The sequence below is a fragment of the Saprolegnia diclina genome, assembly GCF_000281045.1.
Source record: "Saprolegnia diclina VS20 unplaced genomic scaffold supercont1.26, whole genome shotgun sequence".
In the NCBI taxonomy this organism is placed as follows: Eukaryota; Oomycota; class Saprolegniomycetes; order Saprolegniales; family Saprolegniaceae; genus Saprolegnia; species Saprolegnia diclina.
The window spans coordinates 307861-332381 of NW_008246093.1; the positions used below are offsets into that span (position 1 = coordinate 307861).

The following is a 24521-nucleotide window of genomic DNA, read 5'->3' on the forward strand; positions in this document are numbered from 1 at the left end:
TTGATTGCGTCTTTTCGCCAATCCGCTTCCAGTATGCAATACGACAGGACCTCTGCCAATGAATATCAATGGTGCCGGATAGAAAAAGAGCGCTTGTTAACGCTTTTTAAAAATCGAAAGCCGTCATGGACCGACCAATCAGCGCGCGACGCAACGGGAGATTCGACGAACAAGAAGATGGCAGACGCCGGCGGCCCCTACATGGCCTTTCCCATCGCTCCGCGCCAGACCGTCTGCGCGCTCGTGACGGCCGCGCCGCTCCAGGTGGCCTCGCGCCTCTTTAGCTGCTTTGGGCTCCAGCTGCCTGGCGCCGCTGCGGCCATCGTCATGCAGAGCGGTCGATCGTACGCCGCGTATCTTGCCAGCGAAGCGTCTCATGGCGTGGCGTAGCGTCGTGATCGACCACGAAATTGCCGAAGGCGGCTTCTCGTATGTCTACCAAGTCCACGACACGGAGACGCTGGAGCGGCTCGCGATGAAGAAGGTCATGTGTCAATCGACCGAGCAGCGCCATGGCGTCGTGCACGAGATGGGGTACGTGCGCCGCGCCCTCCTGTGCACGTTCCAGCTCTGCGTAGCGTCCACAAGAAGTGTCGTCACAAGCACTTGATGCCGCTCGTCGACTACACGGTGACGCACTCGCCGCTGCCCGACCAAAGCACGTACTACCTCCTCTTTCCGCTTGTCGAGGTAGCATTCTCGTTGGCATCATTGGTCACCGCTTTAATCCCGTGTGTAGAATGGCTCGTTGCGACAGTACATCGACTCGTACCGCGCGTATGTTTGTCCTCCTTCGTAGACGCGTGAGCGCAGGTGTGTGCTAGGCGGCAAACCTACATGCCCGAGCGGGCGCTTCTCGATATCTTTGCCAAGGTCGCGACCGCCGTCTTGTTTCTGCACAGCCAACAGCCGCCGCTCGTCCATCGCGACATCAAGGTCCGTCGACGCTCTTATTCGTGACTTATTGGCGTGGTATAGCCGGAAAATGTGCTGCTGAACCACGATCTGGAGCCGCTGTTGACGGACTTTGGCTCGGTTGTCGAAGGCGACATCAAGATCTCGACCCGCGGCGACGCGCTCAAAGCCCAAGAGACAGCATCGATCCACAGGTAGGATGGATTGACCATCGCATCCTCAACACCCACGTAGCTCGATGGCCTATCGCGCGCCAGGTAGACGCGGTATGCTTCTTGCCGCTTGCAACATGCGCATTGCTAGAGCTCTACGATGTGGCCACTGGCGCCGTGCTGACGAGCCGCACGGACGGTACCCAAAAGCAATGACCTTGTGGTTGTATCGAGTCGTGCGGATGACTAGTCTGGGCCATGGGCTGCTTGCTGTACGGCATGGCGTTTGGGTACTCGCCGTACGAGTGCTCGATCTCGGACGCTGGCCACGTACGCGACTGTGTTTGACGACCTTTGGATCTCATTAGCGTGTGCAGGTCAAAGTCATTGAAGTCACGTACCTCGGCGTGCTGGGGGCCGTCAAGTTTCCGTCGCAGTCCATCTACTCGCCGCTCGTGACGGAGCTCATCACGTACAGCATTCATACTTTGTCGCAACGGAATACGATGGGTGACACGCGTAGGTGGATGCTGACGATCGATCCGGCCCAACGGCCGAGCATGCAAGACGTCCTCGCGCGGCTCGAGCGCGCGTCGTAGGCGTCACATCTGTCCGCCTTACGAGTCCGAGTCTTCGGATCGTTCGTTTTGGCGTCATACACTTTTGTCTTGTTACTGCCGTCGTACCATTAACATGGACTCGACCCCTACTGTCGACCCGACACCGCGTCTTCAGTGGACCGCAAGTTTGGAATGGAGATGAGTGCAAGCGGCGGATGTCCTGTACCCTATCCCTAGCAGCACCAGCCAACGGTTGCCATGCTATAGTGGCCCGCATCTTGACCCGACAATTTTTGTCAAAGTGGACAAATTTGGTCGGAAAATTTGCAATACCTAAAATCCTCTCCAGAATCGTTTTGACGCCGTTGAGGCTGAAAAGACACACAACGGTGAGTAGAAGAGCACATATACGTTGATTTCTAGCGTTTTTTAGCTGCAAATTCCATGCGTTCCATGAGATTCTCCGATGGAATGGAGCGGTGAGATTTGTACTTCTTGACGGCGAACTCTGCGAGATGCGGTGGAAGTCCAGCTGCGTACACCTGCATGTACCGATGATAACGCCGCTCGAAGCGCTGAGCATGCTGCAGAGGGACTTGAGCAAGAGCAGCTGGAACCGTTTCGCGGAGGCCTTGAACGTGTAGTCGCAGTGATGACAGCAGTAGACCTGGGCACTTCCCCAATAGTTTTCGATTGGGTTGAACTCGGGATGGAACTTGCGGAGGAGGTCCATCAAGTGGCCGCTATCTTCAAAGACCCTCTCAAGCATCGACTTCTGAGCCGCAAAGTCGGGTTGATGGTCGAGCAAGTTGACCGCACAGCAATTGTACGGCTCTTCTGTCGTGCAGGGCGTCTTCCTGCACTGCCCACGGATCGTCTCGGCGGGGCCGAGCAGCTCGCGCTCGCGTAGGATCGTGAGACGGCCCTTGGGTGTCCCTGCAACAGCATCGCCCCGCGCATCCAGTAGGCTCCATAGATCGACCTCGTCGTCGCTGTCTCAGTCGATGGTCCCGACTTTGTACGCGAGCGATGCTTCCTAATGGAATTCCTCAGTTGGTGTCAAAGTGGTGGATCAAAGCACGCACCGGTACCGGTCCTAGTACAAGTTGGCAAGGCTCGTGGGCGCAGTTGTCGTGTTCTTCGTCGGTGTTGTCGCTCTCCTCGGCGTCAAATTCAACAACGTCGCCTAGCTCAGGCGCTTGGCGCTTGGCCTCAAGACCTGCCCTGGCGCGGCGCAGATGAAACGCTTGCCTGCCGGGTCGCACCATGGATCGGTGGTGAAAAATGGCGATGCGAATCACTTTCGTAGCCCGGGGCATACTATCCGGTTAAAGAGATTTTGTACGGATAGCGTTGGTGTAGCCCGGTGTACCGGCTCTGGAAACGGACATTTTTGGCCCCTCCCCACCTTAAATGGTCCGTCTTCCAGCTTTTATAACTCAGCGACTAGACATGCTACGAAGAAGATCAAACTATATTCGTGTTCCTCTGTGTCTCGGCTATCGATATATAGCACGTTTAGCGCACAGAACGGCTATAAACATCTTTTATAACCCGCACAAAAAGGTCGTGAATCTCTGTCGGGTAAAGTTGCGGGCCACTGTAGCGCCCATCAAGAATGACATGTGAGGGTAGTCGTTGCTTCACAGGGCTTCACATGGGGGCCAAATTGAAGCTCAGCGTCCATGGGGCAACCATATCGTTTGGGTCGAACTCTGAAATCAACAGCGATGGCGAAGCACGTCAGTGACGGGTGGTTGAGCCTTTCGCGTCAGTAGTCGTTGTTACGTTGGCGAGGTATGGACCGTGGACAGCACGGACAGGTTGGACTGTACCAGACAACTTGTGCACCATTTAAAAACGATCTCGTCGTAGTATGAGTAGAAGAGACAAAGAGACAGCACTGTATATTGGACGCACAGATGTGGACACTGTTGAAACGACGACCGCCGCTCAGGCCGCAAACCGCGCTTGGAGTTCGCGCCGGAGGATCTTGCCGGACGCAGACTTGGGCACCGCGTCAATGAACTGCACTTGACGGACCTTCTTGAAGGGTGCGACGCGGCTGTTGGCGTACTCCATGATGTCTATCTCAATTTCAATGGCCGAACCAACCAGAAGTAATACCTTCAGCCGTCACGCTGTGGCCAGGCTTGAGCACAACGCACGCCAGTGGCTCTTCTTCCTTGTCGGCGTTGTACCCGCGGATGCAGCCCACGTCGTCGACACTCGGATGCGACAAGATCACGTCTTCGAGCTCGGCCGGCGCAATCTACGCCAGGTAAGATGCTACGTCATCGCATTGCGAGTGCCAACCTGGTGGCCCTTGTACTTGATGAGTTCTTTGAGGCGGTCGACAATGAACACGTGGTGGTCGTCGTCCACGTAGCCCAAATCACCCGTCTTGACAAACCCACAGTCGGTCATCGTGGCCTACGACGGTCTTATGTATCAATCTATCAGTCTAGATCGACGGACCTTGGTCGCATCGTCGTTGTTGAGGTAACCAAGCATCGCTTGCGGGCCGCGGTACCAGAGCTCGCCGACTTGGTGCTTGTCAAGGTCGTGGCCCTTCTCAGGGCACACGACGCGCAGCTCCGTGTTGTGGACAAGGACGCCGCTCGAGCCCTAATCGCATTCGGTGTAGAACCCTAACCCTTGCATTTCAAAACCAAATGTACCGGCTTGACGTTGTCGTCCATCGAGTAGTTGACGACCGGCGAGAGCTCGGTCATGCCGTACGCTTGCTTCATCGTGAGGCCAAGCCGGTCGGTGATGGCGTCCTGGAGCTCTTGGCCCATGGGCGCCGCACCTGAGATGAGAGCCTTCGTCGCCGAGAGGTCGTACTCGTCCACGAGCGGGTGCTTGGCGAGGAAGGCTGCGATCGGCGGCACAATGTGCGCCTTCTCAATCTACATGCATCGCATGAGATGTCGCTCGAGAGCAAGTGCCGACCTTGTAGCGCTGCATGGCGGCAAGAAACGTGTGCGGCTCAAACTTGGGCAAAACGACTTGCGCGACGCCTTGGAAGAGGAACATGTTGAGGAGCATGCCGCCGTAAATGTGGTAGTAGGGCAGCATCGCGAGCGCGTGCGGCCCCATGCGCTCGGCGTACGACGCCTGGAGCGGGTTGACCGTCATGTTCCAAAACGAGAGCTTGACGCCTTTGGGCGGCCCGGTCGTGCCGCTCGAGAAGGGCAGGTGGCTCACGTCTTCGAGAAGGTTGAGCGTCGGCTTGGGGTACGTGCCCGGAAGCGCGCTCGGCGAGAGCAGGTTGCTACATGTGTGCTCGGTCGTTTGTTTTTGGTAAATTTTTCAAGTACCTGAACGGCTCGAAATCGGTGGATGGGCCAATGCAAAACTGGCGGTCGGATGCAACCGGGGCGAGTGCGATGGCTTCTTTCGCCGCCGCCTGGACCGTGTGGTGTGTAATCACGAGCTTGACCTAGATCAAGAATGATGAACCAACGACCAAGGGTTGTGTGCGACCATACGTTGGCTGCTTTCATTTGAACGGCCAGCTCGTCACCGCGGAAAAGAGGCGGCGCCGGCGACAAGATCGCACCAAGCGCCGTCACCGCTACGCAGTGCACCCACGATTTTTACAAAAGCAAAGACGATGCGAAAGTACCTTGCGCGATCAAAGGGTACTCGATGCAGTTGACGGCGTTGGTCAAGACGACGTCGCCTTGGCCAATGCCCCGCTCCGAGAGCGACGTTGCGATCTTCTCGACGTTGGCCGCGAGCTCGCCATACGTCATGGACTCGTGCGTGACGCCGCAAATGACTGCGGGCTTGTGCATCTGGTCGGGCGTCGCCGCCGACTCTTGGATGAGTTCCCATGTCGTCTTGAGCGGGAACTCGATCGTTGGCAAGGGCGAGGCAAAGATGCGCTGGGCGGCCGTCGACAGGCGGCGCGACGCGAGGCGGCGGAGGAGCATGCTCGTCGTGTGGGCGAGAAATCAGCGACTGAGCTGAGCTGATCGCTGCTCGAAAAGATCCGCTTCTGATTGGCTGAAACGCCGAAAGTGCAACTTCAACTTGGACCGAGAGACGATTTGCTGTTGACGAAGCAGTCAAGAAGGTCGGATGCATCTGGTGTTGGCAGGTTGAGCCACATGGATACGAACGTTGTGGGGAGTTCGGTCCCATGGCCCCGCGCCTCCTTCGAGCCGTCGTGCGCTGATAGAGCCTACATGGACGCTGTCCATGCCAGTTGTCGTCGTCGTCGCCGCCGCCGATCCGCGCGGCACCAGATGCATGATGCTACGATGGCCTTGCGTAGCGCAATCCGTCGTGCTCGATCGACGGCACGCAAGCGCGAAGGAGCTGCATGAGAACCCGTCGTCGACGGCGTGGCGGGATACCTGGTCGGAATACTCGATGCGCTTATCATGGGTGCTTTGCCGTCGCATTGTTGGACGGTACTCGAGTTGGTACAAGGGGCGTCGTGCCTGCGTGTGCCCCTTGCCGCCCGTCTGGTACCACATGGTCGTTCCGAAAGTCGTGTCCAGGCTCCCGACGTCTCGAAGGAAATCGGATATGTGTATCACATTCGATAACAAATACCAGAGTCGCAACCTAATATTCCCGCAACGGTTCTCCAAAATTGCCACTCGGATTCATGCAATTTCTAACTTTGCAAACACACACAAACGAGGCTTCGTTATCAAAGAAGACACGAGAAGAGGACTTAGCCGAACGCAGCCCCAAACTTGGCTTGGAGTTCGCGCCGAATGATCTTGCCGGACGGGCTCTTGGGAATCACGTCGACAAAGACGACCTCGCGCACCTTCTTGAAGGGCGCGACGCGCTCGGCCACGTACGCCATGAGCTCTACGCCAGCACTGTGAGCTGCTACTCTTGCCATGCAGATAGGTCTACCGTCCGCCGACAGCGTCTCGTTGGGCTGCACCACCACGCAGGCTCGGGGGATTTCTTCGCCCGCGTCGTCACGCCTACGTGCTGTTGTGAGCCGTGTGGACGACGACCGCATCGATGTAGTACCCGCGAATGCAGCCCACGTCGGCGACCTTGGGGTGGGACATGACCACGTCTTCGAGCTCGGCCGGCGCAATCTACGCGCATCATTCGCAACACCATAAGGCCTCATGGTGAAAGTTGTAGCAGAAGAAATACCTGGTGGCCCTTGTACTTGATGAGCTCCTTGAGGCGGTCGACGACGAAGATGTGGCCATCCTTATCCACAAACCCAATGTCGCCCGTCTTGACAAACCCGTCGTCAGTCAGCGTCGCCTAGAGCCCACCATATCTAGTAGTTTCAACCTATCAAGTTGATACATACCGCGGTTGCTTCGTCGTTGTTGAGGTAGCCAAGCATCGTCTGCGGACCGCGGTACCAGAGCTCGCCCGGCACGTCAATGTCATTGTCCGTGCCGTTAATGGGGCACACGACGCGGAGTTCCGTGTTGGGCAAGAGCGGGCCCACCGAGCCCTAATCACGTAATAATGTGGACACTTTGTCATAGAGAGATAGGGCGTACGTATTTGGCCTGGCCGTCCATGGGGAGCGCGCCAACGGGCGAGAGCTCGGTCATGCCAAAGCCTTGCTTGATCTTCATGCCTAGGCGCGCTTCCAGCTGCTGTTCGAGCTCTTCGCCCATGGGCGCCGCGCCCGAAATCACATGCTTGGTCGCCGAGAGGTCGTACTGGTCGACCATCGGGTGTTTGGCGAGGAAGGCCACAAGCGGTGGCACGAGATGCGCCTTCTCAACCTAGTTTCGGAGTCTACCATCCTGCTCGTACATGCAGAGCTAACCTTGTAGCGCTCGAGGCAGTGCAGAAAGGTCGACGGATCAAACTTGGGCAAAACGACCTGCGCACTGCCTTGGTACATGGCCCAGTTCATCATGAACGTGGCGTAAATGTGAAAGTAGGGCAGCACCATGATCGCATGCGGCCCCATGCGATCGATGGAGCTGGCTTGGACGACGTTGGACGTGAGGCCGCCAAACGACAAGCGGACGCCCTATATGCACATGCGCTTCCTGTTGGCATCGCAGAGATGTGTACCTTGGGCGGGCCGGTCGTGCCGCTCGAGAAGGGCAGAAAGTTGACGTCGTTGACGACATCAATCTCGACTGCCGGGACGTTGATGCTGTCGACGCGCAGCAGGTCGCTACCGCATACCATAAGCACAAGCACAGAACTCGCAAGGCGGTCGTACTCGAAGGACTGGAACGTGTCGGACGGGCCGACGCAAAACTGATGGTCGATCGGGATCGCGTACTCGGTCATGGCATCGCGCGCGGACGCTTGCACCGAGTGGTGCGTGATAAAGTACGTGGCCTAGTTGCATGCAGTGAGAGGACGGCGAGGTATTGCAATGTCGTACGTTGGCGGCGCGCATTTGGGCGGCGAGCTCGGTCCCGAGAAACTGCGGCGACGCCGGCGACATGATGGCACCGAGGGCCGTGGCCGCTACACACATGGCATTGCATGAGCAACGAGCAATCGTATGGGTCATGATGGAGCGTACCATGGCAGAAGAGCGGGTACTCGACGCAGTTGACGACGTTGGTGCCAATGACCTAGCAATATGGGCGTGCGGATGGAGGACGGTCAGTACGTACGTCTCCTTTTTTGACGCCGAGGGCCGCGAGCGACGTCGCGATCTTCTGCACCTTGTCGAGGAAGCCGCCAAAGGTCGTCGTCTCGTGCGTGAGGCCGCAGATGAGCGCCGGGTTCTCTTCGCGGCCGACGCTGCTGTCGCGGATGAGCTCCCACGGGGTCTTGGACGGGATCGAGACAGCCGGGTACGGCGACGTGAACACGCGCGTCGAGAAGAGGCGGCGGCGGAGCATGGCAAAAGGCAAAGTGCAAACTGCAAGCCATGGCGACCGCCTGTCTTGCAACGTGTCCGCACCGGCCGTCACGCGTACGGATATCGTGTCGCACGCATACAGTGTAATGGAAGGCAAGCATGAAAGGGTTCAAAGGTTCGCACTGGGTGGGCCACCAGGACGCAGACAGGGCGTATAGTGTGTATGCACTGTCGCTGATGCCACAAAAGGTCGCCACGCACGCCGGCGTCGGTGGCACGGCCGATAAGAGCGCCGACCAGACGGCAATACACTGTATTGGCGCTGAGATTCTGCATGGACACGTCGTCTCGAGCATACAATCTTCAAGATATTTGGACACGCCATCGGCACACGAATCGGATAGATCGAGTAAACAACACTAAGCAACATTATTTTGGTATGATGGGTGCAGACGTCATTCGAGACGAGCACGGCTGCACCACGGTTCCACGAGGCTTGGAGAGTTTGTACACGTCGCTATGGATGCCTTTTGATATTTTAGTGTCGACGGGATGTATGTAGAGTAGCGTATCTGCTGTTGAAGGTGCTGAATCAAACTTCCCATCGTCCTGGCTGGATCGCTAGTTGTAAATAGTATATGCTCATTGTGATATAGTATTATCATACTATTGGAGTGGAGTCGAGATCGCCAAACAGGATAACGTTTGTACTACGGCATTGGTACCACGGTGCAGAGCAGGCAGAAGCTTCTTGCGATCAATGAATATTGCGACGACACTACGAGTGTTCAATCCGACAGTCGTGCAATCCAGCAAATACGCTAGGACATATACTAACTAACTAAAACAGGACAGGAACAGCGTTGATGACGAGAGGTGCCTCGCGACTTCCGTCGCGACGAACGTTGATTCTGCGTGGTGGTGTGACTTCAAGAACGCCACGCTGGCCATGTAAAATCTTTCTCTGTGGCTACCCGGCAACTCGATAGTATCTGCTTTACCGCTGCGTGCTGCGTCGGTTTGTTCCATTCCCTTCGTTCTCCAACAGCACCCAACTAGAAATCTTGCGTCTTTGTCAACGTGTCCGTTTGTTGATGTCGCGATGACACTGGTGCAACTGCTTTCGATACTGGTCCAGCACATACATTGGCCGTGCAACCTCCTTGTTCAAGGGAATAGACAACTCCCTTGCCTTGTTGATGCGGGTGCCCCAGCTTGCGCCAACGAAACATTATTTTGCGATACGATCCACAACAGACAAGTTGTGGACTACCTCTACTAGTATGATCTGCCTGTCAAGCTGGCACTTGGGGCAGCGAAGCACAAAGCAGAGGAACGAAGCTAAGAAGAGGAAGAGGAAGAAGAGGAGGCAAACGGGCAAGCGGGAAGCAAGCCAGAACGGAACCAAAACAGAAGTGAGGGACCGTGAGGTCCCCACGACCAATGGCCCGGAATGTATTCAGGACATTATGGGACATACAAACTACGAGAGAGGTGGGCAAAACCTCCGAGTGGAGGGAAAAAGCCCTAGCCTCGGTGGGAAAACAGCCAATGAGGTGGGCTGGAGAAAACCACCAAACGGAAAAGCGACGAAGTTGTGTCATCTTCGTGTCGGCTGACGAGCCTCTGGAGGTGCTCTCCTGACACTGCCGACGACTTACACATATTTTACCCGTTTTATCTTTAGAGATCGCGTCGTTGATGTCGACAAATGCATTTCGGGCTATGTGGTCATCGACAACTTTTCCACAAAAACGATAGATGAGTGCAAACGTTGCAATAACCCTTGTCCCGCCTTGCTCCACCCCGCGAATGCAACCGAGATCGAGGCCAGTGGGGTGTTGGCGTACTAGTATAACATGACATCTAAAAAGTCTGCGCGCGCTAGGGCTAGGGCTGGACCAAGGACCAATTTGATGGCCCATGCGCTCGCAAGGAATCGAGTACACGGCGAGAGCTCTGTCGTGTATGATTCGAACTTTGGTCTGTCCCAGCAGCCACCATGCGTCCTCTGGCACTCCCTCAGAAAGTTACTAGCTCGAATGTGCTTGTGATCCAACCAATGTTTTCTTGTGCTACGACACAAAGTACAGCAGCTTGCTCGACGACGTGTGAAAGGCGCGTGCGAACAGGCACAACAAGTAGCAATGCCATTACTTGGAATGGCTTAATAGAAAGAACTGCTCACATTTTGTTCCAAATGACATCATCCATTCGACAGTCATTCCACGACAACTAGCTACACTGACGTCTTCTCTAATATTGGGCCTGGAGCTCACGGCGGAGGATCTTGCCCGTGGCACTCTTGGGAATTTCGGGCACAAACACCACTTGGCGAACCTTCTTGAAGGGTGCGACGCGCTCGGCCACGTACTCCATGAGTTCTTCGCCCGAGATGGTCTGACCGGGCTTGAGGACGACACAGGCCTTGGGGATTTCTTCGCCATCGGCGTTCTGACTACAACAATCATGAGCTCCTCGTCGACTTGATGGCTCTGAATCGTACCCGCGGATGCAACCGGCATCGGCGACCTTGGGGTGCGTCACGAGCACATCTTCAAGCTCGGCGGGGGCAATCTAGCACCATAAAGTGTAAGGTCATCACTGTGTTTTCCGAGGTCGTACCTGGTGGCCCTTGTACTTGATGAGTTCCTTGAGGCGGTCCACGATAAACACGTGGCCTTCCTCGTCCACATAGCCCATGTCACCCGTGCGCACAAAGCCATCGGCCGTCAGCGTCGCCTACACGTTGTTGCCATATGAGATTGCAAGGTTCGTAACCCAGATCTGTATGTACGTTGGTCGCTTCGTCATTGTCGAGGTAGCCGAGCATCGTCTGTGGGCCACGGTACCAGAGCTCGCCGACTTCACGGACACCAACGTCGCCTTCCTTGAAGGGGCACACGACGCGCAGCTCCGTGTTGGGAATCGTCGCACCAATCGAGCCCTACCCCTTGGCTATAAGATCTGATACTAAATCGTATCGAACGTACATTCTTGGCGTTGTGGTCCTGCGAGTAGTTGGCGACGGGCGAGAGCTCGGTCATGCCGTACGCTTGCTTGACGGTGATACCAAGGCGCTCCTTGATCGCGGCTTCGAGCCCTTCGCCCATGGGCGCGGCCGCCGAGACGAGCATTTTGGTGGCCGAGAGATCAAACTGGTCGACGAGCGGGTGCTTGGCGAGGAAGGCTGCGATCGGCGGCACAATGTGGTTGAGGCGGACTTCGTATCTTTGGAGGTTGCCAAGAAACGCCGGCGGATCAAACTTGGGCATGACGATTTGCGCTCCGCCTTGAAGCAGCGACACGTTCATGAGCATCGTGCCGTAAATGTGGAAATACGGCAGCACCGAGACCGTGTGGCCGGTGAGGTCGTCGAGCACCGACGTCTGCATCGCGTTCGCGGCCAAGTTGAAGTACGACAGCTTGACGCCCTAGTGCCATCACAAAATATACGTTAGTGTTGTGAAGTTTCTAGTACCTTGGGCGGGCCCGTCGTGCCGCTCGAGAACGGGAGGTAGCTCACGTCCTTCTTGAGGTTGACCGCGACCTGCGACGGGTGCAAATTGCTCGTTTTGAGGAGCTCACTAGTCAAAATGTGTGGTTGAGTATCAGAAGCAAGGAAGGCGACGTACTCGAACGACTGGTAGTGGGTCGAGGGTCCAATGCAAAACTGGCGGTCCATCGGGAGCGGGTAAAACTCCATGGCCTCCTTGGCCGCATCTTGCACCGCCGCGTGCGTGATGAGAAACTTGGCCTAGTCCGAGCACATTCTGTAAAATGCACTGTATCGAGCGAATGGAAGTAATACCTTGGCCGCCTTCATTTGGACGGCGAGTTCGGCGCCACGGAATTGCGGCGAGGCCGGCGACAGGATCGCACCAATCGCAGTTGCCGCTACGTATCGTGTTTGTGAGATGCTGCAGCTTTTGTTCAAACTCGTACCGTGAAAGATGATGGGATACTCGACGCAGTTGACGGCGTTGGTTGCAATGACCTAGTTGAAGTCGGAATTGAGAGGTGAAAGTGACGAGGAAAATGCACATACGTCGCCCTTCTGAACGCCCCGCTCGAGAAACGAGGCCGCGACCTTTTGCACGCTGGAAATGAACGTCCCGTACGTCATCTTCTCGTGCGTGAGGCCGCAAATGAGCGCCGTGCGGTCTTCGCGGCCCTTGGATGCGGTCTGGAGGAGCTCCCACGAGGTCTGGAGCGGCAGCTCGACGTCCGGGTGCGGCGACTTGAAGATGCGCGACGTCGCGGTCGAGAGGCTCCGGCGGGCAAGGCGGCGGGACGTGTGCGAAAGCATGCTAAAAGGAAAGTGGGGCGTGTTGATGCAAAGATTAAGGTTCCCAAATTGCACTTGGCCACATGGCCATGTTGAAGCGACACCTAACGGCGCGCTCGTGATTGGTCGCTTCCAATTTATGAGCGAATTGATTGGCGGTTCCAATTGCGACGGGCCAATCACACAAGAAGCCAGGCTCGAGGGATCTCCCGCGCTGTCGAGTCAACACGCGTTTGCGTGCGTCATGAAAGTACCGAGCGCGGCGTCATCGTCGCCAACCGACTCGAAGAGCCGATGGCACTGAACCAGGCTTCTGGAAGCTGGCGAGGTCGCCCCTCGCATGCGTTAGCGGCCGCGTCGTGCCACAAACGACGTGTCGATGACCGACCCACTCCACGAAGCTGCAACAAAAGTTGAGTGCGTGCAATGGGTGATGATGGTACGCATGCAGTTGCACATACTAGTACACGCCAGTCGCAGTGTACCGGTACCGGTAGCGCTATCAAGGCTAGCCACCCGAGCCGTGCGACTCAAGATGAAAACCATGCTGGAGCTACACTCCCTTGGTGCATCAACCGAGCCAAACCCATTTTGTTGCACGTGCTGCTCGTGATCAGACGCTGGTTTACATCGACGATCAGTCGACACTTGCCGGCTGGATTCAAGGTCGTTTCTACCGTGATTGGTTCCGATGCTTGTTACGAGCCACGTCAGTCGGTCAGTCGCTGATCCACAGCGGCGTCGACAAGAATTCGTGTCCCTCCATCAGCATTAGCTATCAGCATTGGGCAAGAGAATGTAAGTTGACTCGATGAGCTCGTGGCTTGTGGGTTCTTCTTCGTGTCGCGAGGGAATTTCCCGTTGTCCGTCGTACAGGCTACCTCACCAAGAGTCCAGTTGGGCCTGCCAAATCACAGCTCGATGTGGTATGAATTAGAGGCTACGTTATTAATTCCCGCACCTTTGTGTTTTCTCGCAAGCAAACGAAAGCTTGGGACCCATTTTACGATGATGGCGCTCTTGCAATGCTTGTGCAGCGCTGGATCTTGGTGGCTGAGGTCACAACCGGTTATCCACTCTAGCCGGTTATCTTGTAACGGTTTTTCTGGCTAGCCGAAAGACGAACCGTACGACTGGCCGTAAGAATAACCGGATAAAGCTGCGTGCTGGTCGCTTCCAGAGTCGGCGCGCATTTTCGGTTGGCGCCATTTGCGCGCCAGGCGAGAGGTTCTGTGTCGGCGCAAGCTATTGGCACAACCTATGCACGCCGAGTAAAGGTTGCATCGTATGCACGCGCAGCGCAAGATGCGAATCGATAGCCTTGGGAGTCCTAAGACTTTTCGAGTACTTTGTTAGGACTCGGAAAGTCTGTCCACGGCCTCCCCTACTAGTAGCTCTTTCTATCCAGGCTCTCATGTGCTCTATCCCTCTGCATTGAAATGAATTCCTCTGGCGTTTTACGAGCCGCAAGTGCAGTGCAGATCCCACAGCGAGGCGTCGCGACTGATCTCGACGACGTCGTGCGTAGTGTTTGTTTGTCGTTGCTGTCTATCCTCCGATGCTCCTAGGTTGAGAGTACGCGCTTCGACCATGGTCGATGCGTTTATCGTTGAGCGACCGACGACCAGATCGGGATCAGGACGATCTGAACCAACTTGAACCGTGCGACGGTTGACGTCATGCTATCAGGTCGCGAGCAATGTTGGCGCGTCGTAGAGAAAGCTCTGGTTCGACCGATGTTTAGGCAAGCATCGCGCGCTGCTCAGATTCACTTGCCTCAAGATGCGCTCAAGCACGAGTGCATGCAATTGCTATACCAGCACCCAGATCGATCCTTGTGATGCGCACCTGACCGACGCCGCATCAGCACAGCCTCGGGCGACCTCCCGTGCCTCCTCCGAGGTGCTGTCTTACGATCGGTCCAACGTACCACGGTCGGAAAGACTGTGTTTTGACACCCAGCGCGCCTGATCTACGCCCATCAAGCCAACTCTCTTGCGCTCGTCCGTCGTGCTGCTGGAATCTGGGTGCGTCTGCCGGTTGCATGGTCGTTTTTCTGCATGGTCAGTTTATTGCCGGCTCCCGCCGCCTCCGAAGCATCCGACGCCGCCCCAGACGACGTGCTGGCAACGGTGCCGGTGGCTAGTACTAGTATCGAAGAGGCATCCAACGTGTTTTGTACACGATGCTGCACTGGACGTATTCATCAATTGCGTTTGCCACGGTACGGCAAGTGTATGCAAAGCCAGCTGCCACCCCCAGCTGCCACGTGGTGCGGCGCCGGACACCTCGCCATGCCCAGCAAGAGGGCCTCTACAGCGTTCAGATCACGCTTGACGGCTCGTTCTTGACGGTTGCGGGCAGATGGAGCTTCGTTCTTGTCGACGCGGCTAGCATTGGTGGTCGAGACGGCAATAAACCGACCGCGTTGGGTTGTCAGCCTTGATGCGTAATTGCGCGGTCGCGTCTAATAAGCTTACATCCGAGAACCTGATTCGGGTGGCTTGTCTTCGAGACGCGACTTGTTGAGCTCGACGGAGCACAAATCAGCATTCCACCGGACATGACTCGAAAGCACTACCCGCTGCAGACGAACGCGTTCCAGTGCCCTTCGCTGAGCGCCAAGGACGAGAGCCGGCTCATCCAGAGCGGCGAGCGCGCGCTGCGGCAGTTCCTCGACCGCATCCTCAACCACAACGACGCCATCACGTGGACGTCGGCCGGCGACCAAAACGGTGTCCGCCTCCTCGAAGGCGCGTCGCCCACCTTTGCCAAAGGTACGTTTTGCCGTTGAAAAACGATTGCATCTCAATCTGAATCTCAATGTAGGTCTAACGTGCCTTCGCGCCATCTCGCAAGTGAACGCGACGCTCGAGGAAGTCGCGCTTCTCCACGCCTTTGAGACGCGCGACAAGTGCTTCGAGTACATGCGTCATTACGCGAGCGACATTCTCGACATCATTCCGCTCTACAGCTTTGTGAAGCGGACGGCTGACCACCCGCTGCGGCAAATGTACGTCAAGTGGGTCGCCGTCGAGAGCCCCGTGCCCATGATCAAGAACCGCGACTACCTCTACATTGAGGTACCAACTCCCGATCAACCTCCTGGATGCTAAATGTGGTGTAGGCGCAAAACGAGTTTGAAATGAGCAATGGTCGGCGCGGCTGGGCCTACTGCCAGTCGTCGCTGAACCTCGGGTGCTGCCCGTCCTTGGAGGCGACGAGCCTCAACTTGATCCGTGCGACGCTCGACCACACGGGCTGCGTCTTCTTGGAGTCCGAGACCCCGGGTGTCCTCGACGTCATCTACCACATGTCGACGGACTTCAAGGGCGCGATTCCGCCATGGGTCATCAAGATGGCGCTCAAGCGCCGGGCGCGCAAGATCACGATGATCAACGACTACGTGCACGGCCTCCGCCTCGCAACGCAGCCACTCCGGAGCAAGGACGACGTCAAGAAGACCGCAAAAGCCGCCAAGAACTGCACAATCTGCGCCAAATCGTTCCGCTTTCATCGGCAAAAGGCCTGCCAAGCGTGCAGCAACGCGGTGTGCACGAGCTGCAGCCACTCGTGGCGCGTCAACGGCGGCATCACAGGCCCGACGCGCGCACGCATCTGTACTTACTGCTCCGACAGCGTCCGCGACGGCCAATGGGAGCAGAGCATGCTCCACACGTGTCGCTCTGGCACATCCGACTCGACAGGTGCGTGGACCAACTCGAGCAATGGCGTGCCTCGACACCCGTCGCCCAACACGGACAGCGGGCCACGGCCGATCCACTTGTACGACGACAGCGAGAACCGGTCGTTGCACCGCCGCCGGTCGTCGCAGCGACACGAGTCGGCCCCGCGCATCTCGCCGCCCAACAAGCCGACACCGTCGACGGCGCATAGCAGCAGCAGCGCCGCAGCCGGCAGTAGCAGCGAGCGCATGGACCTCTCGTACTTGAGCTGCTATGGTGTCGATGTCAAGCCCACGCGCGTCGCTTCAGAGCGACCGCTGGCGCGAAGTGTTTTGGCCGATTAGTAGGCGTGTGCTGTGCATGTTATAAGCTATAAGTCTACCGTTGTGTCTTGCATGCTTCCGTTGCCAGCTCAGCCTGCCACGTCATCCAATCTATGCGTTGATTGGTGCAATCTCCAACGGCAATGTGGTGGGTCTCATCGCGCGGGACCAGGATGCGCAACGCATCAACACCGCACGAGAGTTGAGCAGTATGAGTAATAGTCCGCCCGTGGTAATATAGTAGAGTATGCAAGATACTCGCTGCGCAGAAGCAAGGGGAAAAATGAAAACGCCTTTTTGCCGATCCCTCGCCGCTGAGCCGCCGCCGAATATGTACGTATATCATCGGACACGCGCCGAACGGCTGTGTTCTGTGGCCACGAACCCATTCGGTGTGGGTCACTGGGCACGAAGGGGCGTGGACACGTACGTGGGCGCTGCTCGACCCCCCATTAAAAACGCGTCCTCGTATGACCTGTGCAGGCCTTTCTCGAGAGGCGCAGTGAAGCCAAGCAATTCACGAAGTCATACCGAACAACACTTGGATAAATTATGATATAAATTGCAGACGGCATCACACTGAGACACGGAGCTAGATACGGCGCACACTTAGACGCGCTGATGGCCGTGATGGGGGCGGCGCGCCGTTGGCTGCTCGACGCTTTTTCGGAGGTCGGTGACGATGACGCTGAGGTTGTACCGGAACGCAGGGCGGTACTTGGGAAGCTTCATGCTGTCGTCGCTCGAGCTGCTCGTGGCCGTGCCGACCGACGACGCGTTCGAGTCGACCGTGCCGGTGCGGGAGATACGTCGCTTAGTGGGTCCTTGCTGCTTGGTGATGTCGCCCACCGCCTTGGAGTGCGCGTTGTGGAGGAGGTGGTTGTACGAGCCAAGCATCTTATTGCGCAGTAGTAAGTGTCGTATTCGAGGTGAATGGAAAAGTGAGGCTCTTGAAGTGGGTTGCGATTCCAGTTGCCGTGGGACAGGTCAACGCCATCGAACGCAACCAGCCGTCGCGGGTGGTGCTCGGCCTTCCATTCTTTGCGACTCGAACTAATGTCAGATTCCATATCGCTCTCTGGCGTGTTCACGCAGACCCGCCAGCTGGCAGCCACATTCCCGCCACAGCTTGCCACGACAGCTGGGTGCTCTCTTCGCCAAGTGCCTTCGGCTAAACAAGCTGGCTGGTCCTCTGCGCCATTTAACACTGCAAGACGCGCAAGATGGCGCGCTGGATTGATGAACGTGTCCGATGCTGCGTTCCATAGAAGTCCGTGCCGCGCTCTCTTCTACAGCGACCTCGGCATCCCAACACCATGCTTGGGTTGTTGCTGATACGGACGCAGACGACGGACGACGAGCTTGGAATGCTTGAAGGAATCTTAGCGCAGTGATCGTTGTCGGTCCACCCACGTCACGTACAGCACATTGGGGGTCGTGCGCGCGGCGGCGTCTAATTGTTGGCGAAACAGCGTGGGACTCGCAAGCGGGCAGACGCGGGTGCGTCCACGTCCATGCAGAGGGTTCTTTTCTTTAGTCCGCGCGCCAAGCGCATGGCACCTGTTCGAGTCAACGTCGAGTGTACAATTACATAGGATTAGGTCGATTTTGCATCTTAAATACGAGAAAACGGCGATTTAGTAGCGCTGCCGGGACGCAAACCGTGGCCGGTTGTACGCGGCGTCCACATAGTCGCCGTAGACACGATGCGGCTTGGTCGTTGGCGTCGGCTTTGTCGGCTTTGGCACGGACGGCTCGACGCTGGCGGTCATTTGCACGAGCATCGTCTGCAGATCAAAGGCAAATGCGGGCTTGTAGGGCGGGGGCGGCGATGCGGACGTCGCAGTCTCGGCCGACGACCCTGAACTCGATCGGCGCGTCGGTTTGGTAACGTACGCAGTGCTTGTGGCCGTCTTGTCGCCAGAATAGTCGGCGTAGAGCTTGGCGCGGTCGTACGCAAAGACGCCCGAGCTGCCTGACATGGTGAGCATCATCTTGACTCGTGGCGGGAAATTGAAAACTGCGAGAAAGGTGGCGTCGTCGAGATGGTACGTGGTTGGCGTGGACTCTGGGTGGCGTAACCAGCTTTTGGCGTCTGATCCTGCTGGCTTGTGTACCGTAGTAGGCACCACCCCTCGTATGTGTCCTACAGTGGGCGCGATCTAATCTATTGGACCATCGATCGTCGTGTAATCTGCTCTCGCGGCTACTCCTTGACCTCGTCACAATCAATAGCCAAGAAACGATCCACCAAGAAACTTGCTGTTTGCCATTTGCTGCACGCGCGATCAAGGCATCTGAGATCTGGTGGTGCTACAAGCCTCTCCAAAACGGGCTTGGCACGAGGACGCCGTCGAGCTCGTGTATTCGTGCGCCATAAACTGCGCCGCAGCAAAACGTTAGAAGGTTTTCGTACACGTGCGGGTAAGCTGTGCGGGTAATCGCTACGGACTGCGCGTGCGGGTACTACCCGCGAATGGGGATCGGGGTACTGATGTCAACGTTGTCATCGGGAAGATATACCACAGTACCGGTGTGGATCAGGTGGTGCAGGGACAACTCAGTCTGTACAGCGTAGTGCATCGACGAAGCTTGCGTCGAACACAGACGCCGTGCTTTACCGTCGTCATTGACAGAGGCCAAATCAAAATAAGAGGTTAGCGAACGTTCGGCGGGGCGTCGGGGCGGCTTGGATTGCGGGTAGTTGTCGTGAGCGCGCCGACACAGATACCACCCGTGTATCTCGGCATACCCCGGCCGACGTACGTTTTCTGGTTACAAAAAGGCCGCAGCTGACCGAGATTGGTCGCACGGTCAGCGTAGACGCTGCTGGCCATTGACGTTGCAGCTATGATTTCTCAATCGGCGGGGCTTGTCCAACTCTTGATGACCACGTCGGTCACACTTGCTTTTGATTGCCCATCTGAGATGGTCGCTCCGCGATCAAAATCGCGATGCTCTAGCACACCAATAAGGACCCGCGAGGCTCATCCGACCGGCTCATTTGGCTGTGACGTGGCGCGTTCCAGATGTGTGGGTCCAGCATTGCGTCCAGAGACCATCGGTCGTCGGCCGTTTCAAAACGCTGCTGCCATGCACGCAGCCGCCTATCATTTGATATTGGATGCGCTAAGTGCTGTCGGTCGTTGCTGTCTACGTCCATTGCCAAGAAGAAGAAGAAGACGCCGTGGCGAGAGGCGGTACAAAGACACTCGCTGCGTGCTAGCGTCCGATTGGACATTCTCCGAACCTGTGGGTGCAATCACGGGTAAAAAATGGCGTGGGTGCATTTTCTTGAAGCAGGACGACGATGAGCACGTATTCTCGAGTATTTCAGCATGCCAAAGAAGGCGCACTACCCTGTGCCGACAGGCTTCTTCCGTTGCCCGGCGCTGCCGGAAGCGGAGACGACCCACTACATTGAGCTCGGCGAAAAGGTCCTTCGCAAGTTCCTCAAGAAGGCCCTCCTTCCGGACGCGAGCGTGCACTGGCGGCCCAACGGCGAAGCCGACGGCGTCGAGCTCTTTGCGGGCGAGCCCACGCACCCGAGTGCGCACACCAAAGGTGCAATGTCGCTAGTTTGCACTTGCGGTTTCATATCATCGTGCGTGCAGGTGTCATCCAGTACCGTGCCAAAGCCCGGATCCACGCCAGTCTCGAAGAGGTTGCGGCGCTGCACGCGTTCGAGTCGCGAAAGCACTGCTACGAGTATACGCAGCTGTACAACCACGACATTCTTGACATGCTTACGCTCTACAACTGCCTTCCGCGCTCGGACGACCGGCCGCTCAAGCAGGTGTACGTCAAGTGGACAGCGATGCAGAGCCCCGTGCCCTTCATCCACGACCGCGACTTTTGCTTTGTCGAGGTACACTATATTGCCGTGCTCATTCTCGTGAGCCCACGTTCGCTAGGCGCAAGACGCCTTTAGCTTGACGGGCGGCCTCAAAGGCTGGGCGTTTTGTCAGCACTCGATCGCTCTGCCGTGGTGCCCGCCCCTCCACGACACGCAGCTACGCCTTGTGCGCGGGTCCATCTACCACACGGGGTGCGTTTTCCTCGAAACGAGCACGCCTGGCATCCTGGACGTCATCTACCAGTTGGCGACAGACTTCAAAGGCTCGATCCCGTCGTACGCGCGCAAGCTGGCGCTGCGCCGCCGGGCGCGGAAGATCACGGTCATCAACGACTTTGTGCACGCGCGCCGACTCATGCACGTCCCCATGAAGTCGCGCGACGAGCTCGTCTCGACAACCGACCGGCGGCTGTGTTATCTCTGCGACAAGGCTTTCTTTGGCCTCGCCAAGCGCCACAACTGCCATGGCTGCGGCGAGGTAGGAAGCATTGCAAGTTTCTTGCTTGTGTAGACCTCTCAGTGTAGGTTGTGTGCGCCCGCTGCAGTCGGTCGTGGCGCCTGTCCCACGGCAACGTCTCGACCAAGGTGCGCATCTGTGCCAAGTGCAGTGCGGACGTTCGATCAGGTGCGGTCGCATCCAGCAGCCGTCGGCTTTCACGCAGCGCCTCGTCGCTCTCGGGCACCATGGACCCGCACGAGTCGGACGTCGTGGATCCTATCTTGCTCTTGACCCAGTACGGCGAGCCCACGCGGGTCGAGTCCAAGGGCAGCGTCGACTTGGGCTACTTGGAGGTCTACGACCGCCACAAGCCGGCGCCCGACGAAGCCAAAACACGCTTGATGCTCGAGCCGCCGGCTGCAATGCTAGAGGAGAAGGGCTCGGACTCGGCCGAGTTCGAAGACTTTTTGAACCTCATGGCCAAGATCAACGTCAAGCAGCAGAAAAGCGCACGCCTCGCACGCTACTCGGCCAGAGGCCCTGCGGCACCGTAGTAGACGAGCCGTCCTTGGTAGAAGTGTGTGTATGTTTATAGACGCAAATGAGCAGTAGATGCCAACGCAAAATTGTCACTGTCCGATGCGTACGTCATACCTTTAACTGCCTCCTAGCTCTCCGTGCGAGAGCGTGATGGGCGCGTTCGTAATTGCAGCGACCATGATGATGCGCCGCCGAGGGGTGAGCGACGATCGATGTCGCTTTTACACAGGTGCTCGGGCGCAGGCTCGGGCGCATGGCCACGACCAACAAAGCGCATCGACCGTCGTTTCAATGTGCAGACGACCGTGTTGTGCGATCCTGCAAGAAAGGACGGACGCAGTAGCACCACAACCTCGTGACCGACTCGCCGTCGTCAAGCCTCCAACTCGACGGCTCGTTGGTTGTCACACAACCCGACGAAATATGAGCGGCGGCCAGCTTGGACGGCCTCCCCGGCTCGGAGCTGCGAGATGGATGATAGCACCATCATATGGGCCGACGTCGGCGATGCAAACACGGTCTTGTACAGTACGGGGACGAGAAGGACCGAGGCTACGATCACGTTTGGGACCGTGCTTCGTACTCCCGCTGCTGTGAGCCCTTCAATTTGCGTCAAGTTGGTGCGAAGGGCAATGTGCGCTCTGCCTCTAAACTGCATATGTTTTACTGGATATCAGTATGCTTCCAGGTCTACCGTACATGGTGGCCGCGCACCAGGGGTGTGTTGACGCAACAGAAAAGTGAGATATGCAAAACCGCCTCTGACCTCCAAGATCCACTTGACTTGAAATTTGTATGCAGCGATCGTGTGCGGGCTCTCGACTGCCACGTATGCGTAACACATTACGCCACCGGCTATCAGACCACGCTGCAGCAGATGGGCATGGTTCGCTTCTTCGCCTTTGTTCGTTCCCAGGTGGCCGGCCAGTCCTTGAGGCATTACACGCCACCTGGCGTCCCCGTCAAGAAAGCACTCTTGGCGCCAGTTTGACACTGGCGCGATGAAGTACCCGCTCGACGACAACTTCTTCCGTGTCCCGCCACTGTCGCCGGCGTCGCGCCAGAGCTTCTTAGACCAAGGCGACAAGATCCTCCGGACGTTTCTCGACAAGACGCTCAAGCGCGACGAGTCGATGCGATGGTCGTTCGTCGGCGAGTACGACGGTGTCCGCCTCCTCGAAGGCGACATTCCAGGCCTCAAGCTCGACAAAAGCATCACGCCCTTCCGCGCAGTCACCAAGATCCACGCGACGCTCGAAGAGATTGCCGAGATGCACGCGTGCGCCACGCGCGCCCAGTGCAAGCGCTTCATCCGCAACTACGCCGATGACGTGCTCGACCTCATGACGCTCCACAACCTTGTCGAGCGCAGCACCGCCCACCCGCTCAAGCAGGTGTACGTCAAATGGACCGTGTGCGAAAGCCCAGTACCGATCATCAAGGACCGCGACTTTGTCTACCTCGAGTCGCAGGACCTCTTCAAGCTCTCGAGCGGCCGGCGCGGCTGGGCGCTGTGCCAGAATTCGATCGAGTTGCCGTACGTGCAGTCGCTTCAGAAGACGCCGCTCCAGGCCGTGCGGGGGACGCTCAACCACACGGGCTCGGTGTACATCGAGACTGACACACCGGGTGTCCTCGACGTCATCTACCACATCTCGACCGACATGAAGGGCAACATCCACCACTGGGTCCGGAAGCAGGCCATGAAGCGCCGCGCACGGCACGTTGCCGCGCTCAACGACTTTGTACACCAAGCACGCCTCGCGAGCGTCGCGCTCAAGTCGAAAGCCGAGCTGTACACACCGTCGTCGGCGGCGACAACGATGGTCGTGCACAACTGCAGTCTCTGCATGCGCGATCTCTCGCGCGCCCGGTTTTGCCAATCGTGCGCCGAGCCGGTGTGTAGTCGTTGCAGCCGCAAGTGGCGCCTCCCCAACGCGCCGGCCGACCAACCCAGCGTCCGCATCTGCAACGTGTGCTCGTCGGCTGTCCGCAGTGGCCGACTGACATCCGACGACGGCCACTCGAGCGCGCCGTCCGAGGTGTCGTCCGCTGGCAGCGACGTCAAGGCACGAAAGCACTCGTCGGTCGCCTCGGACGTGGCGTCGGTCGTAAGCGCAACCGATGCCAAAGCTCGCAAGAGCTCCATGCCCGTCGAGCAGACGTCTGGCGCGACCACCGTCGTCGCGCCTCGTCGTCGCACGGTCGATCCGGTCGAAATGACACCGACCAAGACGACGGCAAAGACCAAGACGACCGATCCGTTGCGAATTGACGAAGACACGATGGATCTCTCGTACCTCAAGCTCTACGAGGCGCAGGGACCGGCGCCGATTGGCAACGTGCACCCGCAGGCGCTGATGCGACCGGAGCCGTCGACATCGTCGTTTGTGATGATGGAACCGACGGTCGAGTTTGACGAATTCGACGACGACGACGCCAGCGGCGTGTCGACGCCGGGGTCCCGACACGGCAGCATGGACTTTGACGACCCGGCGTTCGCCAAGTTTGTCGATCACATTACACAGGCGCCGATGCGACAGAGCCTTCGCATCGCGCACGAGTTGTCGCGGTAGCATACTCGTCCATAAAACCCAAATGCTAGCAGTATTTAAGATCTCCCACTACAACAAGGACCATCGGACAGCGATCTATGAACACGTGTGCAAGCTTGTTCTAGTAGTGGGCTATACAAAACGCATTCCTCAATGCTGAATGCGAGCCACCACCAACGATAGAAGCCCTTTGAGACCTCTTCCAAACCAGCTTGAATTTACGACATGAAAACGACGGTGCACGAGACAGAAATGGTGGATTGACTAGAGTCGACCAACTGAGGCGACCGAGTGACAACGCCAGCGAACCTGAGTTCATTATTCACCACCACCTACTCTCCATGGATGGCGAGGGTTCGCCAAGAAACAACGTGAAACACGTTGGAAGTTTCTTCCTATCGTACTAATGCGCCCTGGCACCCA

At 57.4% G+C, this 24521-nt stretch overlaps 9 protein-coding genes across 9 annotated transcripts; 4 read left to right on the forward strand and 5 right to left on the reverse strand.

Annotated features, from left to right (window-relative positions):
• Positions 1 to 143: 143 nt before the first annotated feature.
• On the forward strand, positions 144 to 1844 carry SDRG_08535 (NAK protein kinase). The gene is made up of 11 exons (XM_008614427.1): positions 144 to 344; positions 391 to 534; positions 579 to 690; positions 740 to 777; positions 825 to 936; positions 979 to 1109; positions 1150 to 1172; positions 1219 to 1266; positions 1318 to 1397; positions 1445 to 1539; positions 1591 to 1844. The coding sequence occupies exons 1-11, from the start codon at positions 178 to 180 to the stop codon at positions 1664 to 1666; spliced, it is 1026 nt and encodes a 341-aa protein (XP_008612649.1). The 5' UTR covers positions 144 to 177; the 3' UTR covers positions 1667 to 1844.
• Positions 1845 to 3483: 1639 nt separating this feature from the next.
• Positions 3484 to 5679, reverse strand: SDRG_08536 (hypothetical protein). Its single transcript, XM_008614428.1, has 9 exons — positions 5259 to 5679; positions 5122 to 5207; positions 4951 to 5072; positions 4583 to 4904; positions 4309 to 4539; positions 4106 to 4255; positions 3944 to 4060; positions 3755 to 3899; positions 3484 to 3714 (listed from the first exon to the last, which is right to left on the reverse strand). Exons 1-9 carry the CDS (start codon positions 5566 to 5568, stop codon positions 3581 to 3583), a joined length of 1617 nt encoding a protein of 538 aa, XP_008612650.1. The 5' UTR covers positions 5569 to 5679; the 3' UTR covers positions 3484 to 3580.
• A 529-nt stretch (positions 5680 to 6208) lies between these two features.
• Positions 6209 to 8463, reverse strand: SDRG_08537 (hypothetical protein). The gene is made up of 12 exons (XM_008614429.1): positions 8221 to 8463; positions 8127 to 8178; positions 7983 to 8068; positions 7815 to 7936; positions 7661 to 7766; positions 7407 to 7616; positions 7132 to 7362; positions 6933 to 7082; positions 6767 to 6883; positions 6635 to 6705; positions 6512 to 6585; positions 6209 to 6463 (listed from the first exon to the last, which is right to left on the reverse strand). The coding sequence occupies exons 1-12, from the start codon at positions 8449 to 8451 to the stop codon at positions 6321 to 6323; spliced, it is 1593 nt and encodes a 530-aa protein (XP_008612651.1). The 5' UTR covers positions 8452 to 8463; the 3' UTR covers positions 6209 to 6320.
• Positions 8464 to 10594: 2131 nt separating this feature from the next.
• On the reverse strand, positions 10595 to 12720 carry SDRG_08538 (hypothetical protein; the record flags this gene model as incomplete). Its single annotated transcript, XM_008614430.1, has 10 exons — positions 10595 to 10869; positions 10918 to 10988; positions 11037 to 11153; positions 11209 to 11358; positions 11405 to 11845; positions 11893 to 11998; positions 12047 to 12168; positions 12223 to 12308; positions 12357 to 12408; positions 12460 to 12720. 10 exons carry the CDS (start codon positions 12718 to 12720, stop codon positions 10668 to 10670), a joined length of 1608 nt encoding a protein of 535 aa, XP_008612652.1. The 3' UTR covers positions 10595 to 10667.
• Positions 12721 to 15200: 2480 nt separating this feature from the next.
• SDRG_08539 (hypothetical protein) lies at positions 15201 to 16781 on the forward strand. The gene is made up of 3 exons (XM_008614431.1): positions 15201 to 15476; positions 15529 to 15782; positions 15827 to 16781. The coding sequence occupies exons 1-3, from the start codon at positions 15263 to 15265 to the stop codon at positions 16727 to 16729; spliced, it is 1371 nt and encodes a 456-aa protein (XP_008612653.1). The 5' UTR covers positions 15201 to 15262; the 3' UTR covers positions 16730 to 16781.
• A 455-nt stretch (positions 16782 to 17236) lies between these two features.
• SDRG_08540 (hypothetical protein) lies at positions 17237 to 17762 on the reverse strand. The gene has a single exon (XM_008614432.1). The coding sequence runs from the start codon at positions 17603 to 17605 to the stop codon at positions 17318 to 17320; it is 288 nt and encodes a 95-aa protein (XP_008612654.1). The 5' UTR covers positions 17606 to 17762; the 3' UTR covers positions 17237 to 17317.
• Positions 17763 to 18269: 507 nt separating this feature from the next.
• Positions 18270 to 18794, reverse strand: SDRG_08541 (hypothetical protein). The gene has a single exon (XM_008614433.1). It carries the CDS (start codon positions 18700 to 18702, stop codon positions 18346 to 18348), a length of 357 nt encoding a protein of 118 aa, XP_008612655.1. The 5' UTR covers positions 18703 to 18794; the 3' UTR covers positions 18270 to 18345.
• Positions 18795 to 20046: 1252 nt separating this feature from the next.
• Positions 20047 to 21557, forward strand: SDRG_08542 (hypothetical protein; the record flags this gene model as incomplete). The annotated part of the gene is made up of 4 exons (XM_008614434.1): positions 20047 to 20272; positions 20323 to 20576; positions 20623 to 21042; positions 21090 to 21557. The coding sequence occupies 4 exons, from the start codon at positions 20047 to 20049 to the stop codon at positions 21555 to 21557; spliced, it is 1368 nt and encodes a 455-aa protein (XP_008612656.1).
• Positions 21558 to 22544: 987 nt separating this feature from the next.
• SDRG_08543 (hypothetical protein) lies at positions 22545 to 24119 on the forward strand (the record flags this gene model as incomplete). The annotated part of the gene is made up of 1 exon (XM_008614435.1): positions 22545 to 24119. One exon carries the CDS (start codon positions 22545 to 22547, stop codon positions 24117 to 24119), a length of 1575 nt encoding a protein of 524 aa, XP_008612657.1.
• Positions 24120 to 24521: the final 402 nt, after the last annotated feature.